At 44.1% G+C, this 18058-nt stretch overlaps 1 protein-coding gene across 1 annotated transcript in view; it reads left to right on the top strand.

Moving 5' to 3' along the window:
• Positions 1-18058, top strand: part of LOC132397642 (FERM domain-containing protein 7-like) — an 85127-nt gene that overhangs the window by 40664 nt on the left and 26405 nt on the right. Inside the window, 2 exon segments of the mRNA XM_059976412.1 lie at positions 10244-10341; positions 14170-14284. Of these exon segments, the coding sequence (XP_059832395.1) occupies positions 10244-10341; positions 14170-14284 (213 nt within the window).

Here is an 18058-nt window from a genome sequence, read left to right as displayed (position 1 = left end):
CACATTTTCTGGCCCTGGTGTGAGCCATAGGTCAATTGGAACTTCCTTACCTTGATACAAAAGTCTTAGGCACATCATCAAGAGTGAGTCTCCAGTACAGTGGTTAGGGAGGAGGCCAACGTAACAAGCAAAGATTAACTGGTCTTTTATTTCACTGCTGTTGGCTGGGCCTTGCTGTTCATAAACTCAGACTCCATTTCAAGTGTATTTAGTAGTCTTTAAGAGATTTACGAATGCAAGTTTCCAATTTTCCCTCCTGAACCTAATAAAGTGGCCACTGAGTGTATGTACGGTCAAATTCAGTTAGATCACATTTCTTTCCCATTGTGAAGTATGGTCTGAACAACAGCTGAAAATCTTGACCATGTCTACATGCTTTAATTCATTGAGTTGCTGCCACATGATTGATTGATATTTGCATTAATGAGCAGGTGTAATAAAGTGGCCACTGGGTTTATGAATTTAACTAAGAAAAACAAATGTGGGGGACTGTTTAGGTAGTTCTGTATCATATAATCCATGGATTATACAGTCAAATAAATGTTCTCTGTCATCGTAATTGTTCACTGTTCCTTAAGAAATGATACCCACTGCTGTCCTTTTCCAAACAAGTGAGGTACAACCCAAACACCCCACAACCAAAGATCAAGTAATTGAACTTTACTTCTTGTGACTAACAATTTGGGAAATATTTTGTACAGCTGTTTCACTGAACAATAAAACACTTGCATCTATGAGTATCAGCAGGAAGAGCACACATCTCCAGTGGAATCCATGACTGCAGATACACAGGTCAACACAAGTTGCCTCAAATCAGTGTTGGAATCCGGGTCTTCTGGCACAGCTTCACTATCAGCTCTCTCGATGACATTATTGTGGGCCTTCATTAGAGTCCTTTCCTCAACTGGAAGAAATTCCCACCAATTGGATATTAGGAGGAACAAAGCCTTTGCTGTCAATCCCTTTGCACGGACTTTGTAATTTCTTTTTCTTCACATCCCTCCCTGAGGACTTCCCAGTTTGTGTGGTCCATGTCTAGTCTGGAGGTGAGCTAAGCAAACATCCCTTCATCACAAATCTTTCCTATGCCTCAGCTCAAAGCCTTTACCCATTCTAACTCTCTTCTCCCAACTTCATTTCTCTCTAAACAGTTCCCCCAAAACGGTCACTCATTCTCCATCTCACTCCCAGTCAGTCTGCCCCAAATTTCCTCTCTCACAGACTTTGTTATAAACCTATGAAACAAACAGGAGATCTCACAGTGTGTGGTTATAGCTTTACAAACTCAGCAAAGAGTTTGATTTTTGCAGACAACTGACAGTATGTGTTTTTCTCCCAGATTCCCAGTGTTTCTTTTCACTTCCTTTGGTAATTCCAGACAATTATTCTACACTTACACCTTCCCTGGGACATTAAAATGAAAGACCGTGCACCATTTAACGTCAAATACATTTCATAACAGGTAGCCATCAGGCTCATCGTCTATGCTGGTTTTCTGATCATTCCCATGAGTCTCTCACCCCCGCTTGTTTCCCTGTTCACTTGGAGCACAGTGCTCAGATCCAGTTGCCTTGCTATAGGAAGGATATGGAAGCTTTAGGGAGGTACAGAGGAGATTTATTAGAATGTTGCCTGGGTTACAAAGCATGTCATATGAGGATAGGCTGAACGAGCTTACACTTTTCTCTTTGGAATGATGGAGAATGGGAGGTGACAATAGAGGTGTACAGATAATAAGGGGCATATATAGAGAGCTTTTCCCAGGGTGGAAATGGCTAATATGAGAGGGCATAATAAGAGGAAAGTATAGGAGGTATATTAGAGGTATAGCACTGTACAGAAGTCTTGGACACACACATATATATTTGTAGCTAGAGTGTCTAAGACACTTGCATGGTCATGAATTTGTCAAATTGGAGAAGTGGGAGCAAAGGATGTTGGGAATGGTGAGGGTGGAGCACCACAGGAGGAGTGTGGGACAGGTGGCAGAGAAGGAGTGCCAGGGGAGGGGTGGGGTTAGTTTGGGTGCAGACACCAGGCAAGGTCATTTGATTCCAAATAATTGGTTTATTGATCATTACAGAAATTTTTCCTGATGCTCCCCACTCGTTCCCTTCTCCCTTCCCCTTTTCCCAACCATGATTCCCCTCTCCCTTCCTTCTTCCCACTCTCAGTCCACAACAGAGACTCACATCAGATTCAGGTTTATTATCATCAGTCACATATACTATGAAATTAGTTTTTTTTGTGGCAGCATAAAATTACTACAGTACTGTGCAAAAGTAATAAGTGCCCTAGTGTATGTATGTGCCTAAGATTTTTGTACAGTGCTATGGGCATTTTTGCTCTGAGAGTGATGAGCATGTGGAACGCACGGTCAGGGGTGGTGGTCAAGGCAGATCCAGTCTGGAGATTTAAGAGACTCTTAGACCAGCACAGGGATGAAAGAAACCTGGGGACTATGTGGAAAGGAAAGGTTGGATTGCTCTTGGAGTAGGTTAAAAGATTGACACAATATTCATGGGCCAAAGGGCTTGTACTGCCTTATTCTTGATCTTCTGTGTAACGTTCTGTCGCATGCCTATTATCTACTGATCCCACTGCTTCTCCTGCCATCCACCCACACTGGAGGAGACTTACAGCAGCCAAATAATCCACCAGCATTGCCTTGGCATGTTGGAGGAAACCTATGTGCCACAGGGAGAACGTGCAAACTCCACACAGACAGCACCCAAGGTCAGTGAGCTATGAGATGGCAGCAGCACTATGACTCCCGCTCCACCACAGATCTTCCTTCTTACTCTCTCTACCCCCTCCATTCTTTTCCCTGCATTTAGGACCTGGGATTATTCTACCTTTTACAATACTGATGGGAAAGGTAGAATAATCCCATCTTTCAGATCCCCAGTCAGGGTCAAAGTCCTGAATTCAGGTCTTTGATCTGAAGTATTAACTCAAAATCAAAGTCAATGTCAAGTTTACTGCTATTTGCACAAATACATGTATCAGAGGTTAAATGACAAATTTACTTACAACTGCATCACAGGCACAGGGCATCATATGATTAGAATCAGAATCAGATTCATCATTACTGACATACGTTGTGAAACTTGTTTTGCAGAATCAGTGCAGTGCATAAAAATTATGTAAATTACAAAAAGCATATATCGAAATAAATAGTGCAAAAAGAGAGTCAGTGTAAGATGATCAAAATGGTCATGGCATTGCTGAATTGTAGAGATTAGGTTGTGCTGGGTGACTAAAGAGCCAATTGGTTAAAGGGAAGTAGCTATTCTTGAAGCTGTTGGGTAGCTGAGACACCTCAGATTCTGTACCTCCTGCTGAAAAAGCTGCAAAACGATAGCATTACGCAGGTAGTGGGGATCTTGATGGCAGTTGTTGCCTTAATGAGCACCTAACCAGTCAGAATACTTTCAACAGTACATCTGTAGAAATTTGTTAAGAGTCTCAGTATCACACAAACTTCCAATCACCAGGTCAGTGTGTAAACCCTAGCCATGGACCTCCTCTCCAATCACCAGGTCACTGTGGAAACCTTAGCCATGGACCTCCTCTCCAATCACCAGGTCACTGTGTAAACCTTAGCCATGGACCTCCTCTCCAATCACCAGGTCACTGTGTAAACCTTAGCCATGGACCTCCTCTCCAATCACCAGGTCACTGTGTAAACCTTAGCCATGGACCTCCTCTCCAATCACCAGGTCACTGTGTAAACCTTAGCCATGGACCTCCTCTCCAATCACCAGGTCACTGTGTAAACCTTAGCCATGGACCTCCTCTCCAATCACCAGGTCACTGTGTAAACCTTAGCCATGGACCTCCTCTCCAATCACCAGGTCACTGTGTAAACCTTAGCCATGGACCTCCTCTCCAATCACCAGGTCACTGTGTAAACCTTAGCCATGGACCTCCTCTCCAATCACCAGGTCACTGTGTAAACCTTAGCCATGGACCTCCTCTCCAATCACCAGGTCACTGTGTAAACCTTAGCCATGGACCTCCTCTCCAATCACCAGGTCACTGTGTAAACCTTAGCCATGGACCTCCTCTCCAATCACCAGGTCACTGTGTAAACCTTAGCCATGGACCTCCTCTCCAATCACCAGGTCACTGTGTAAACCTTAGCCATGGACCTCCTCTCCAATCACCAGGTCACTGTGTAAACCTTAGCCATGGACCTCCTCTCCAATCACCAGGTCAGTGTGGAAACCTTAGCCATGGACCTCCTCTCCAATCACCAGGTCACTGTGTAAACCTTAGCCATGGACCTCCTCTCCAATCACCAGGTCACTGTGTAAACCTTAGCCATGGACCTCCTCTCCAATCACCAGGTCACTGTGTAAACCTTAGCCACGGACCTCCTCTCCAATCACCAGGTCACTATGTAAACCTTAGCCATGGACCTCCTCTCCAATCACCAGGTCAGTGTGTAAACCTTAGCCATGGACCTCCTCTCCAATCACCAGGTCAGTGTGTAAACCTTAGCCATGGACCTCCTCCCCAATCACCAGATCAGTGTGTAAACCTTAGCCATGGACCTCCTCTCCAATCACCAGGTCAGTGTGTAAACCTTAGCCATGGACCTCCTCTTCAATCACCAGGTCACTGTGTAAACCTTAGCCATGGACCTCCTCTCCAATCACCAGGTCACTGTGTAAACCTTAGCCATGGACCTCCTCTCCAATCACCAGGTCACTGTGTAAACCTTAGCCATGGACCTCCTCCCCAATCACCAGGTCACTGTGTAAACCTTAGCCATGGACCTCCTCTCCAATCACCAGGTCACTGTGTAAACCTTAGCCATGGACCTCCTCCCCAATCATCAGATCAGTGTGTAAACCTTAGCCATGGACCTCCTCTCCAATCACCAGGTCACTGTGTAAACCTTAACCATGGACCTCCTCTCCAATCACCAGGTCACTGTGTAAACCTTAGCCATGGACCTCCTCTCCAATCACCAGGTCACTGTGTAAACCTTAGCCATGGACCTCCTCTCCAATCACCAGGTCACTGTGTAAACCTTAGCCATGGACCTCCTCTCCAATCAACAGGTCACTGTGTAAACCTTAGCCATGGACCTCCTCTCCAATCACCAGGTCACTGTGTAAACCTTAGCCATGGACCTCCTCTCCAATCACCAGGTCACTGTGTAAACCTTAGCCATGGACCTCCTCTCCAATCACCAGGTCACTGTGTAAACCTTAGCCATGGACCTACTCTCCAATCACCAGGTCACTGTGTAAACCTTAGCCATGGACCTCCTCTCCAATCACCAGGTCACTGTGTAAACCTTAGCCATGGACCTCCTCTCCAATCACCAGGTCTCTGTGTAAACCTTAGCCATGGACCTCCTCTCCAATCACCAGGTCACTGTGTAAACCTTAGCCATGGACCTCCTCTCCAATCACCAGGTCACTGTGTAAACCTTAGCCATGGACCTCCTCCCCAATCACCAGGTCACTGTGTAAACCTTAGCCATGGACCTCCTCTCCAATCACCAGGTCACTGTGTAAACCTTAGCCATGGACCTCCTCTTCAATCACCAGGTCACTGTGTAAACCTTAACCATGGACCTCCTCTTCAATCACCAGGTCAGTGTGTAAACCTTAGCCATGGACCTCCTCCCCAATCACCAGATCAGTGTGTAAACCTTAGCTATGGACCTCCTCTCCAATCACCAGGTCACTGTGTAAACCTTAGCCATGGACCTCCTCTCCAATCACCAGGTCAGTGTGTAAACCTTAGCCATGGACCTCCTCCCCAATCACCAGGTCACTGTGTAAACCTTAGCCATGGACCTCCTCTCCAATCACCAGGTCACTGTGTAAACCTTAGCCATGGACCTCCTCTCCAATCACCAGGTCAGTGTGTAAACCTTAGCCATGGACCTCCTCTCCAATCACCAGGTCACTGTGTAAACCTTAGCCATGGACCTCCTCTCCAATCACCAGGTCACTGTGTAAACCTTAGCCATGGACCTCCTCTCCAATCACCAGATCAGTGTGTAAACCTTAGCCATGGACCTCCTCTCCAATCACCAGGTCACTGTGTAAACCTTAGCCATGGACCTCCTCTCCAATCACCAGGTCACTGTGTAAACCTTAGCCATGGACCTCCTCTCCAATCACCAGGTCACTGTGTAAACCTTAGCCATGGACCTCCTCCCCAATCACCAGGTCACTGTGTAAACCTTAGCCATGGACCTCCTCTCCAATCACCAGATCAGTGTGTAAACCTTAGCCATGGACCTCCTCTCCAATCACCAGGTCACTGTGTAAACCTTAGCCATGGACATCCTCTCCAATCACCAGGTCACTGTGTAAACCTTAGCCATGGACCTCCTCTCCAATCACCAGGTCACTGTGTAAACCTTAGCCATGGACCTCCTCTCCAATCACCAGGTCACTGTGTAAACCTTAGCCATGGACCTCCTCTCCAATCACCAGGTCACTGTGTAAACCTTAGCCATGGACCTCCTCTCCAATCACCAGGTCACTTCCTTTCAGTACAATCTTTTTGACTGGTTTATTCAGATGCTCAAAACTTTGGAAAGTGTAGTGGCATCTCTAATTCATGCAAAGAATGTTGATGTGATTGTTATTGTAACTCAGTGCAGAATATGAGAAAGGACAACACAGTGGTGCTTTTGATAGAATTTCTGCCTCACAGTCCAGTGGCCCTGATCTCTGGGGGGCTGGGGAGGGAGGAGTTGATATAAAAGTGGGGAGAATAAAATGGATTAGTGAAGAATTAGTATAATGACAGCTTGGTGATTACACAGATCTGATGGGCTGAATGGCTTGTTTCCCTGCTGTAGGACCCTTTGACTGTAAACCACATCTCACAGCCACCTTTCAATGAAGGCAGACATCAACAACGACATTCACCATACCTTCTGTATAGCAAAGAGAGTAAAGAGTTTTGAAGCTACTCTAGCTTTTCAAAGTCCTCAAAATTCAGTGGAAGAATGAACATTTCCACATCATTGCCTGCTCAGACAGACAGCCGCAGCACTGAGGCCCAAGTTACAGTCAGTTCAATTGGGCATGCCTAACTTCCGTGAAAGTCATTCCACTCTGGGCTTAGTCATGGCATGTACATTAGAAGAAATGATTCCAAAATGTCCTCATAACCTCTTTGAGAAAAAACTGTAACATCCTTACTGAGCCAGGAAAATTCTGGCTCCGGTTCCACAAAATGGAGCATGTAGAAACATGCAAGCTGCTAATAAGGACCTTAAGTCCCTTTGCTTAGCACGCAGAAGCCCAGGCAGAGGCTGTTCACTACTTTTAAAAATATCCCACCAAACCCATCCCCACAAGCATCTTCTACCCCACTTGAGGCAAAGTTCCTACTGTACGTACCTACAGATTAGAAGCTACAGAACTGGACTCAATGTCAAAGTCAAAATTAATTTATTGTTAATCATATACGACCTTGAGATTCATTTTCTTGTAGGCATTTACAGAATAATAAAGAAATACTATAGAATTTATGAAAAACTATACATAAACAAAGACTGAGAAATGACCAATGTGCAAAAGATGCCAAATTGTGCAAATAAAAACAAATAACACTGTGAACATGAGATTCAGAGACCTTGAAAGTGAGCCCACAGGTTGTGCAATAGTTCAGAGTTGTGGTGAGTAAAGTTATCCTCACTGGTTCAGGAGCCTGATGTTTCTAGGGGAAGAACTGTTTCTGAATCTGGTTGGTGGGTGTCTTTAGGCTCCTGTGCTTCCTTCCTGGTGGTAGTGGCAAGAAGAGAGCATGGCCTGGGTGGTGAGAGTCTTTGATGATGGATGCTTTTGCTTGAGAAAGTGTTCCATGTAAATGTGCTCAGTGCTGGGGAGGGTTTTACCTGTACTCAAATGGGCTGTAGCCACCATTTCCTGTAGACTTTTCATTTTTGGGTATTGGTGTCTCCATATCAGTCCAGTTAGGATATTATCCACTGTGCATCTACAGAAGTTTATCAAAGCTTTTTTCAGCAAGCCTAACCGCTCAAATTTCTAAGAAATTAGAAGTGCTGTTGTGCCTTCCTTGTGATGGCACTTACGTGCTGGTCCCAGGATAGATCCTCCGATGATTTAACACCAAGGAATTTAAAGTTACTCACCTTCTCCACTTCCAATCCCCTATTGAGGACTGGGTCTTAGACCTAGATTTCTTTTTCCTGTAATCCAAAGTCAGCTCCTTAGTTTTGCTGATGTTGAGTAAGAGGTTGTTTCGGTGGCACCAATCAGCTAGGTTTTTAAGAAATTCAGCAGAAAGAGAAAAGGAAATGCTGAGTTACAAGAATATTTAAAAGAGCTAAAGAGCTCAGGAATAAATGATCAATGTAGAAAAGTGTAAGGTTTGAATTTTTGGAAAAATAAAGGAGATAACAAGGAGCGAATACTATTCAGAATGTTGACATTGAATTGGTAGAATTCATTCTTAGATGGTAATTGAAATGTCAAGTTCAGGTCTGAAAGCCTCAATCCAGGAAGGATATAAGCTGGTAAAGTCACTGCCTCAGAGCTCCTAGCATCTGGGTTTGATCTTGATCCCAGGATACAGTCCTTGGAATATAGAATTCGCACGTTCTCCCTACTTCTGTTTCCCCCTTGGTCTCTGTTTTCCTCCCATATCTCAAAGTTGAGCAGGTTAGTAGGTTAATAGATGCAGATTGTGCCCAGTGTAAGGGGTTAGTAGTTGAATCTGGAGTGGGGCTGTGGCTGATGGGTATGGGGAATTAAATGGGGTTAGTGCTTAATGGTTGGCATGGATTTGGTGAGTCAAAGGGCCCACTGCTGTATTATATTATTCTATGATTTGATGCTTTTATTTTTACGATTGCAAGACATGTCAAGTGCTGCGGGTTTACCCCACTAGCGAGTTGCTTGATCATGGAGGAGATGGACTTGAAGTACACTGTGTTGCTGCCAGCTATACCACATCAGAAGCTATGCATCATGCAACAAATGGTGCAAGTGATTTTCTTGGACCTTCTTTTGGTGATCACAAGAGCCTGCTGAACATTGGTCATGTCAAATACTACCAGTCTGATTCACTGGTTCACTGGTGAGACAGATGGTGGGGAAGCTGCATAGCTAGCCCTCATGCTCCAGGGTCACCTGTTGCATCCCCCTGGGGCTGAAGAAGCTAGAGGTGGTGTGGGAAAGAGCAGACACACACTGAATCCATGCTGGGTAGGGAGATAACCCTTCCATCAATGCTGTTCTCTTGTATTCACAGTGAAAGACAAGTTGGATTTTGTTCATCTGCAGCTGTAATAGTGAATGATGAGGAACTGCTGAGTGGTTGTTCTTGGAGAAACATGGCTTGAAGGAAAATCAATGTATCATCAATCTCCAGGCCATGACACTCAGAGACTTGAGCTAGATCTTTTTTTGTAACTCTATGTTTTTCTGCTATCACAGTTATGTGATACACACAGCTGTGTGTGACAGTTGCTACTGTGATTTGCACCTTGGCCCAGAGGAACTCTGCTTCTTTTGGCTGTATTCATGGTTGAATGACAATTAAACTTGAACTTTTACAGACTTGAAAATGGTCAGTGAAGAGGAGCAGAATAGCGGTCCATGCTTGCGTCTATTTCTAATAATCGTATGTTTTAATACTTTAGTATTCATACCCAATTAAGGCATGAACAACAGTAGGATAATGACTAAGTAGTTGTAATTGCAGGATGTTGGTTGAGGTTTAAACTTGGCCAGGAGTCTTGTGAAAGTTTCCAGACTCTTCACTGGTCAGTGCCTTTGTTCATATCTTCCTGAGGGAATCTTGTTTCATTAACTCATTGGAGTGATAGCAGTTGCAACAGTGAACCACTCTCTAAATCACAAAGCTAGGACTTACCAGATTTATCATGGCTGGATCTCCAGGTGTTTCCTGAATATCCATGTAGCAGGTTCCAACTGTTACCTCTAACATGGGGACCTATCATTAGGGGCAACACAAAAGGCGAGTTCATCACCTGAGAGATCTCGGGAGGAAGGCAAATGGTAAATTCACTCCTAAGAGCATCAGCCTTGCTTTGGTACTTACGTGGAGCACGAGCCCATAAACCTTCGAATCAAACTGGCAGACTATGAAAATATCTCTTCCACTCCGCAGCTCGCTATGACATGCCCTGTTCCTGCCTTTGCTTGCATTGAGTACCCACTCTCATACACACGCACTGCTCTGATTCTAACCAATCCCATTACTTTCACAGATATTTGTTTGCTCAGCAAGTCAAAAGAGACCTGGTTGCCAGGAGACTCCACTGCAATGACAACAGTGCTGCTCTGTTACTATCCCACATCATCCAGAGTGAGTTATGATCATAATTATCCACTCCCATGGAGTTTAATAAACGGTTCGCTTCTCACTGTGTTCTAAAGACAGTCTGGGCTCATTGACATGATTTCAACAGTTATTATTTATTTTCAAACTCCTCAAAGTCAATGTTCCAGATTCCTGTCAATGCCAAATACAAGGGTTTTCATGTCAATCTATATGTAGTTCATGTTCCACCCAGAGCAAACTCTGTTTGCTTTACCTGAGTGAAGCAATCATTGTCTGGATGCAAGAAATTCAGGGCCCTAGCCTGGATTTCAGACTTTCTGATTGCCCCGGTTCTAAGTTTATGAGCTCAGCTAGAATGGAACCCTTCAGACAGCACATTGATGCAGTGGGTAGAACTGCAGGAAAATGGGTTCAGTCCCAATGCAGTTTGTGTGAAGTTTGTACAACATCCTTCTGACTACGTGAATTTCCTCCCACATCCTAAAAATCAGAAGGTTAGTAGGATATTTGGCTGCAATAAACTGTCCCTGATGAGTAAGTGAAGTGGTGAGTCTGGGTATGCGGGTTGGGTGGTTGTTGAGAAAATGGGGAGAAAATAAAATGGGAGTTAATATAAATGGGTTCTTAATGATCAGCATGGACTCAATGGGCTGAAGGGCCTGTTTATGTTCTTTGTCTCTCTATAACTTTATCACTGAATTAGAAGATGAACTGAAAGCTATTGTTGTCTTAGTAACTCTCTCTCATCACCCTGTGCAATGCTGAAAGATACTGGAGCTAAGAAAAGTTATAATTTCTATTGGGCACAGAGTCATTTGTCTAGCATGTGCCTACCACCACGCAGAGAGACAGCTTCTCCCAGAGGGAGACAGGGAATGTCTGGAACAGTGAGCTTTGAGGATTGCTGTAATATAGACACTGAAAGCAATCAATCACGTGGGATAATTCTCAAAGTGATACAAGCCCAGTATTATATAAGCTTCTTCTGCATCTCTTTATTAACAATGAAAATGAACTATGAAGAACGAACATCCAAAGTAACTCCCCAGTTTTGGTGATTTTATTTTATTTTGGCACAAAGTCTTCCATATAGTTGAGATGAGACAAATTGTTACCCTGTCATTTGATTGACTAACACACACACAGAGTCGATACTTGGTCCATACACTCCCCAACATGTGAAAAATTTTATTTTTACTACTTTTACCCTGTCTGCTTCCCTTATAATTTTATATACTTCAGCAAGTCCCTGTCAACCTCCTCGTCACCGGATGCTGGAGGGCAGCCTCTTACTTGATCAAAGCCATTGAATTTACAGAAAGACATACCCTGTATCAGACAAAGTGGCATTCTTCTCTCCATAGCTTCTGGCCAGAGGCAGACAGAGACCCATAAGAACATTCTGGACTAAGGACTGTTACAATGCTTTCACAAGCGGTGTGATTGTTTAGTAGACACCAACAATGAAACCACATGGGTCTGTGATGTTGAACAGCTGAAGCTCTAATGCATTTGGCACTGAAACTTCATTTACAGAGGATCTAAAGTAATTGAGTTGTAAAGCACATAAACAGGGCCTTCGGTCTACCTTGTCATGCCCATATAGTACACTAATCACAGTCGCCTACACTAGGACTGCATCCTTCTGAGTTTTGCGGTCTAAAGTCTAAATGTCTCATAAACAAAGTAATTGAGTCTGATTCCACCATCTCTTCTGGCAGCTCATTTCAGATATCAACCACTCACTGTGTAAAAGTCTTACCTATCAGCTGTATGCTAAACTCCTTCCTCTCATCTTAAACCTATGCCCTCTTGTTTTGATGCACTGCTATAGAACATAGAATAGTATAGCACAGGACCAGGCCTTTTGGCCCTTGACCTTATTGCCCACTACAATGTCAATCCAAACTAATCCCATCCGCCTGCATATGATCTATATTCCCCATTCATTTGACTGTCTAAAAGCCTCTTAAACATTGCTTCCATCACCTCACCTGATAGGATCCGGGCACCTACCTCTCTTTGTAAAGAAACTTGCCTTGTAAATCTCTTTTAAACTTCCCCATTCCAACTCCACCCCCACCCCAAGCTTAAAGCTATACCCTCTGATACTTGACATTTGCAACCAGGGAAAATGATTTTGACTAGCTACCCTACACTAGCCAAGATGGCGGTGCAACGCAGCTTGCAGCAGCCACTCCAGAGCTGATATCGGTTATTTGTTAAGCGGGGTGCCGTGCGCAATCCTAATCTGATAAAAAACGGATGTGGGACCACAGAGGAACATCCGGAAATCTCCAGGAAGGCCTTCTTCATTGCTGCTGCTGTTGTGAGGTTCGGGTCTCTGCTGAGAAGAACAGGCCCCCAGTCCTCGGGGTCGCGTTGCCGGTGACCGTTGGCGGGGGGCATCCTAATACGCTCGGCAGAGGATGGTGCACGGAGAAGCTGTGGCAGAGGGGCTGGTCGGAGGCTCGGTGGTTCAATGGACTCAGAGTCCACTGCGGTTGGGGTGCTTTCACTGTGTGCTACGTCTGCGAGGCTGGATTCGACGGAGCTCTCATTGTGTGCTGAGTCTGCGAGGCTGAGTCCAGCGGCGCCATGGAAGGCCATAGCGGGGGTATTCCCTTCTGCCGCCTGCGTGGGATGACGAGTCTATCGGGACCCTGAGGATTTGTGGAAACTGTGTGGTGGTTTCCTTCGAACTTATAGTCTTTTAACATCTTTGGACTATTTTTACTGTGCCCATGGTCTGTTTTTTTTTATCAATTATGCTATTGTTTGCACTGTTGTAACTATATGTTGTAACTATGTGGTTTTGTGCAGGTCTTGTAGCTTTAGTTTTTGGTCTTGTTTGTCTGGTGGATTTGGAGCTCCTTTCCGGGACGTGCTAAGACGGTAGCACAATATTAATACGCAGCAGCCTCTCCAGACTCTGGATTGGGGATTGCCAAACGTTATGTGGATTTTCTGGTGTAGTCTGTTTTGTCATGTGCTTTTGTGATATCATTCTGGAGGAATGTTGTCTCATTTTTTAACTGCATTGCATCTGTGGTTTCTAAATGGAAATAAACTGAACTGAATTGAACTGAACTTGCCTCTTATAATCTTTTATACTTCTATCAGGTCAACTCTCAGAATCCTTCACTCCAGGAGAAAAAAAACCCAGCCGAACCAGTCTTCCCATGATGAAGGTCCTCCAATCCCAGCAGCATTCTGCTGAATCTATCCTGCACGCCCTCCAGTGCAATGACATCCTGCCTGTAGTGTGGATTGTGGAACTGCATACAATGCTCTATGTGCAGCCTAAGCAGTATTGGGTAAAATAATGTACGTTATTTACTAATAAAAAAGAGAGATGTGGTCCTAACTCACTGAAAGAGTTTTTTCCTCCTCCGGTGGAACACAGCCAGTACCACAACACAGCCATCTCCAGCTCCACTTCCAATTCTCACACCAGCCTGCTTTTCACAGTGATTACCGTTCCTTCCCCACAACGAATCTAAATCCCCACCAGGCAGTGCTAAGACATCATCCAGTGATTCTCTCCATTATCCTGTCAAGGGCAGCAGGATAGAATAGTGTTCTTTCCATTAACCACAATAAATGGAGAATGAAAATGAAAAAAAATGTTAATGACTTAGATTCATGGAGAGGTAACTTTATGCTAGGATGATAGCATATGACAGCTGATATGGACCTCTGTAGCCAATTGAACAGCAGGACCTGATACACTGAAATCTGTATTTTACTCAATATTTAAATAAAAAGAACAAACTCTGTTTAACTTGTAGATCTAATTACATTTATTTCATTTGTTTTGTTGTTTTTATTGTAATTCCTTGTCTCTCCAAGCTGAGATTGGTAACTTTGATGAAGAATTGGACCTAGCACATCTGAAATCTGAGATCTACCTTCCAACCCAGGAACTACTGATTCATAAGATCATGAAGTTTCACCAGAAACTTGTGTAAGTATAAAAGAAGTCATCAGCAAGATGGAAAAAGACCTCACCATTGGTCAATTTCCTTTAGTTTGGTTGACAGTGTGCTTATTTTTGAGAGTTTGAGTCCAATGTTGGGTACACTGCCAGTGAGTGTAGTTCTGAGGAAGTACTGGACAAGTGAAGTGCTGGCTTTGGAACTTCTCCCTGATTCACGTGTAGTACCAATGGCAATTAAAAATATCAAAAAAAATTTTAAAATATGCACAAGAGTTCTTGATGAAATCCTGGCCAATACAGGCCCCTCAGTAAAGTTCCCAGAGCATTAGACCAAAAGGTCCTCCTCAAAGCTTGTGGGATAGTGGTATGTGGAAACTTTAATGTTGCTTCACAGTGTGGAGAATGTCCAGATTTCTTCTGATTTGTGGGAGTACATTGCAGGCACCTACTTAATCATTACATGGCTGACAGCAACATTTAGTTCACCCACACAGTTGCTCAACAGCATGCAAAGAGTCCATTCAGTTTGTCAAGGCCGTATTTCAATATGTGTGGGTGCCATGGTAGCATAGCAGTTAACACGATGCTGTACCACTTTGGGTGTTCTGGAGTTTGGAGTTCAATTCCTGCATCCTCTGTAAGGAGTTCCTATGTCCTCCACATGGAATGCATGGGTTTCCCCAAGAGCTCCGATTTCCTCCCACAGTCCAAAGACATACCGAGGAAGTCAATTAATTGGACATTGTAAAGTCTTCTGTGATTAGGTTAGGGTTAATTGGGTTTGTGGGATTGCTGAAGAGGTGTGACTTGAAGGGCCAGAAGGACCTGTATTAATAAATAAATAGATAGATAGATAGATAAAATAAAAATCCAGCTAGCCCTACTCTCCTAAGCCCTGCAAATTATTTCCTTTCTGTTATCTACCAGCTTTGTTTGGAATATTCTAATTGAATCTTTTTTGATCACTCTCTTTCCAATACTTTCCAGAACCTGGACACTTGGTGCAAAACTGCTAACCTCATTTCTGAGAACTGCCAGTTACCATGCCTGATAGTTGGTTCCTCAGAGTCTAAAGAAAAAGCATGGTAATAAAGATTCACCACTTATTTTGGTGAAGAATTCATTTAAGAGTGGTGCTGTAGGTAGGACTGGTGCCTGTCAGCTTCAGCAACCCAAGTTCAATGCTGATCTTGTGTCCAACCTGCTCCCTCTGACACCTCCCACTCTGCACGAGCAGGCACCTCTCAGACTCCACCCAGCTAATAGGACCCATCTCCCACTTGTTCCAGACTCATCACCTGTCGTCTATTTAACCCCAGTTCTCATCCACTGTCCTTGTTCACTCATCAAATCAGCCGGCCTCAACTAGCTGCTCCTAATGTTCACTCTCCCTGCGTAAAGTTTACCTTGAGCTTAATGTGTTCAGTTTTTGTTTTCTCTTGTTTTGTGGCCCCTTTGCGCTTGTTATTTTGCAGTCTATTATTAAAGTCATCATTCACCACCAAATACCGAGGCACTGGGCCTAGACCAGGCTGCTCCATGATTCCGATCTAAGGACTCATTTTGGTTCGGAATCTTGTTGCTTTCTTCTATTGTTTTCATGATTTGTGTTTATTATCCAAGGAGCATTTGATAGCTCTGGGTCTGTACTCACTGGAATTTAGAAGGATGGGGTGGGGGGGGTCACATTGAAACTTTTCGAATGTTGAAAGGCCTAGACAGACTAGATGTGGAAAGGATGTTTCCCATGGTGGGGGAGTCCAGGACAAGAGGGCATGGTGGAGCGTCCATTTAAAACAGAGATGCAGATAAATTTCTTTAGCCAGTGGGTGGTGAATTTGTGGAATTTGATATCCCAGGCAACCGTGGAGGCCAGATGGTTGGTTGTATTTAAGGTAGAGATAGATGGGTTCTTGATTAGATGTGGCATCAAAGGTTAATTCAAGAAGGCCAGGGAGTGGAGCTGAGGAGAGGAAAAAAGGATCAGCCATGAGTGAATGGTGGAGAAGACTCAATGGACCTAATTCTGCTTCTATATCTTATGGCCTTATGGAATCCATCCTGTGCCTTCCGAATTTCTCCCAGAAACTCTAGCCAATCTCTCACTGCACTACAAGGTTATCTATCTTATTCTGTATACCATGTGCATTCAACTACAACACCTTCAGTCCTGTTTTCTTCATCATTTTTGATTTTGTCCCCCTGTTACACTGCAATTTTGCCCTATCATTTGCCTGTTCTTCCTGACAGTCTCACTACGCATTGCCTCTGCTTGTATACCAACTGCCCTATAGTCAGCCCTATCACACATTTTCCCATCCTCCTGCCAAATTAGATTAAAGCATCCCCAACAGTTCTAGCAAATCTGTGCGTAAGGATATTGGTCCCCCTCAGGTTCAGTTGTAACCCGTTCCTTTTGCATAGGTCATATCATCCCCAGAAGAGATCCTAAGGATCCAGAAATCTTAACCCCTGACCCCTGCACCAGTTCTTCGGCTATGCATTCAGTTGCCACATCATCGTATTCTTACCCCCAATAGCACATGACATAGGTATCAATCCAGAGATTACTACACTGGAGGACTGGAGATATAGAATGCATGTCAGTAATATGCACAGTATAGCATATAATACAACTATGACCTACAGAAACATAGAAACATGGAAAATAAGTGCTGGAGTAGGCCATTCGGCCCTTTGAGGCTGCACCACCATTCAGTATGATCATGGCTGATCATCCAACTCAGAACCCTGTACCTGCTTTCTCTCCATACCCCCGATCCCTTTAGCCACAAGGGCCATATCTAACTTCCTCTTAAATATAGCCAATGAACCGGCCTCAACTGTTTCCTGTGGCAGAGAATTCCACAGATTCACCACTCTCTGTGTGAAGTTTTTCCTCATCTTGGTCCTAAAAGGCTTCTCCTTTATCCTTAAACTGTGACCCCTTGTTCTGGACTTCCCCAACATCGGAAACAATCTTCCTGCATCTAGCCTGTCCAATCCCTTTAGAATCTTATACGTTTCAATAAGATCCCCCCTCAAGCTTCTAAATTCCAGTGAGTATAAGCCTAGTTGATCCAGTCTTTCTTCATATGAAAGTCCTGCCATCCCAGGAATCAATCTGGTGAACCTTCTCTGTACTCCCTCTATGGCAAGAATGTCTTTCCTCAGATTAGGGGACCAAAACTGCACACAATATTCCAGGTGCGGTTTCACCAAGGCCTTGTACAACTGCAATAGAACCTCCCTGCTCCTGTACTCAAATCGTTTTGCTATGAATGCCAACATACCATTTGCCTTTTTCACCACCTGCTGTACCTGATGCCCACCTTCAATGACTGGTGTAAAATGACACCCAGGTCTCGTTGCATCTCCCCTTCTCCTAATCGGCCACCATTTGGATAATAATCTGTTTTCCTGTTCTTGCAACCAAAGTGGATAACCTCACATTTATCTACATTAAATTGCATCTGCCATGAATTTGCCCACTCACCTAACCTATCCAAGTCACCCTGCATCCTCTTAGCATCCTCCTCACAGCTAACACCGCCGCCCAGCTTCGTGTCATCCGCAAACTTGGAGATGCTGTATTTAATTCCCTCATCTAAATCATTAATATATATTGTAAACAACTGGAGTCCCAGAACTGAGCCTTGCAGTACCCCACTGGTCACTGCCTGCCATTCTGAAAAGGTCCCATTTACTCCCACTCTTTGCATCCTGTCTGCCAACCAATTCTCTACCCACATCAATAGCATACCCCCAATATCGTGTGCTTTAAGTTTGCACACTAATCTC

The sequence above is a fragment of the Hypanus sabinus genome, chromosome 8 (genome assembly GCF_030144855.1).
Source record: "Hypanus sabinus isolate sHypSab1 chromosome 8, sHypSab1.hap1, whole genome shotgun sequence".
Taxonomy (NCBI): domain Eukaryota; kingdom Metazoa; phylum Chordata; class Chondrichthyes; order Myliobatiformes; family Dasyatidae; genus Hypanus; species Hypanus sabinus.
The sequence above is the reverse complement of the archived record's forward strand: the minus strand, read 5'-3'. Positions and strand labels throughout refer to the sequence as shown.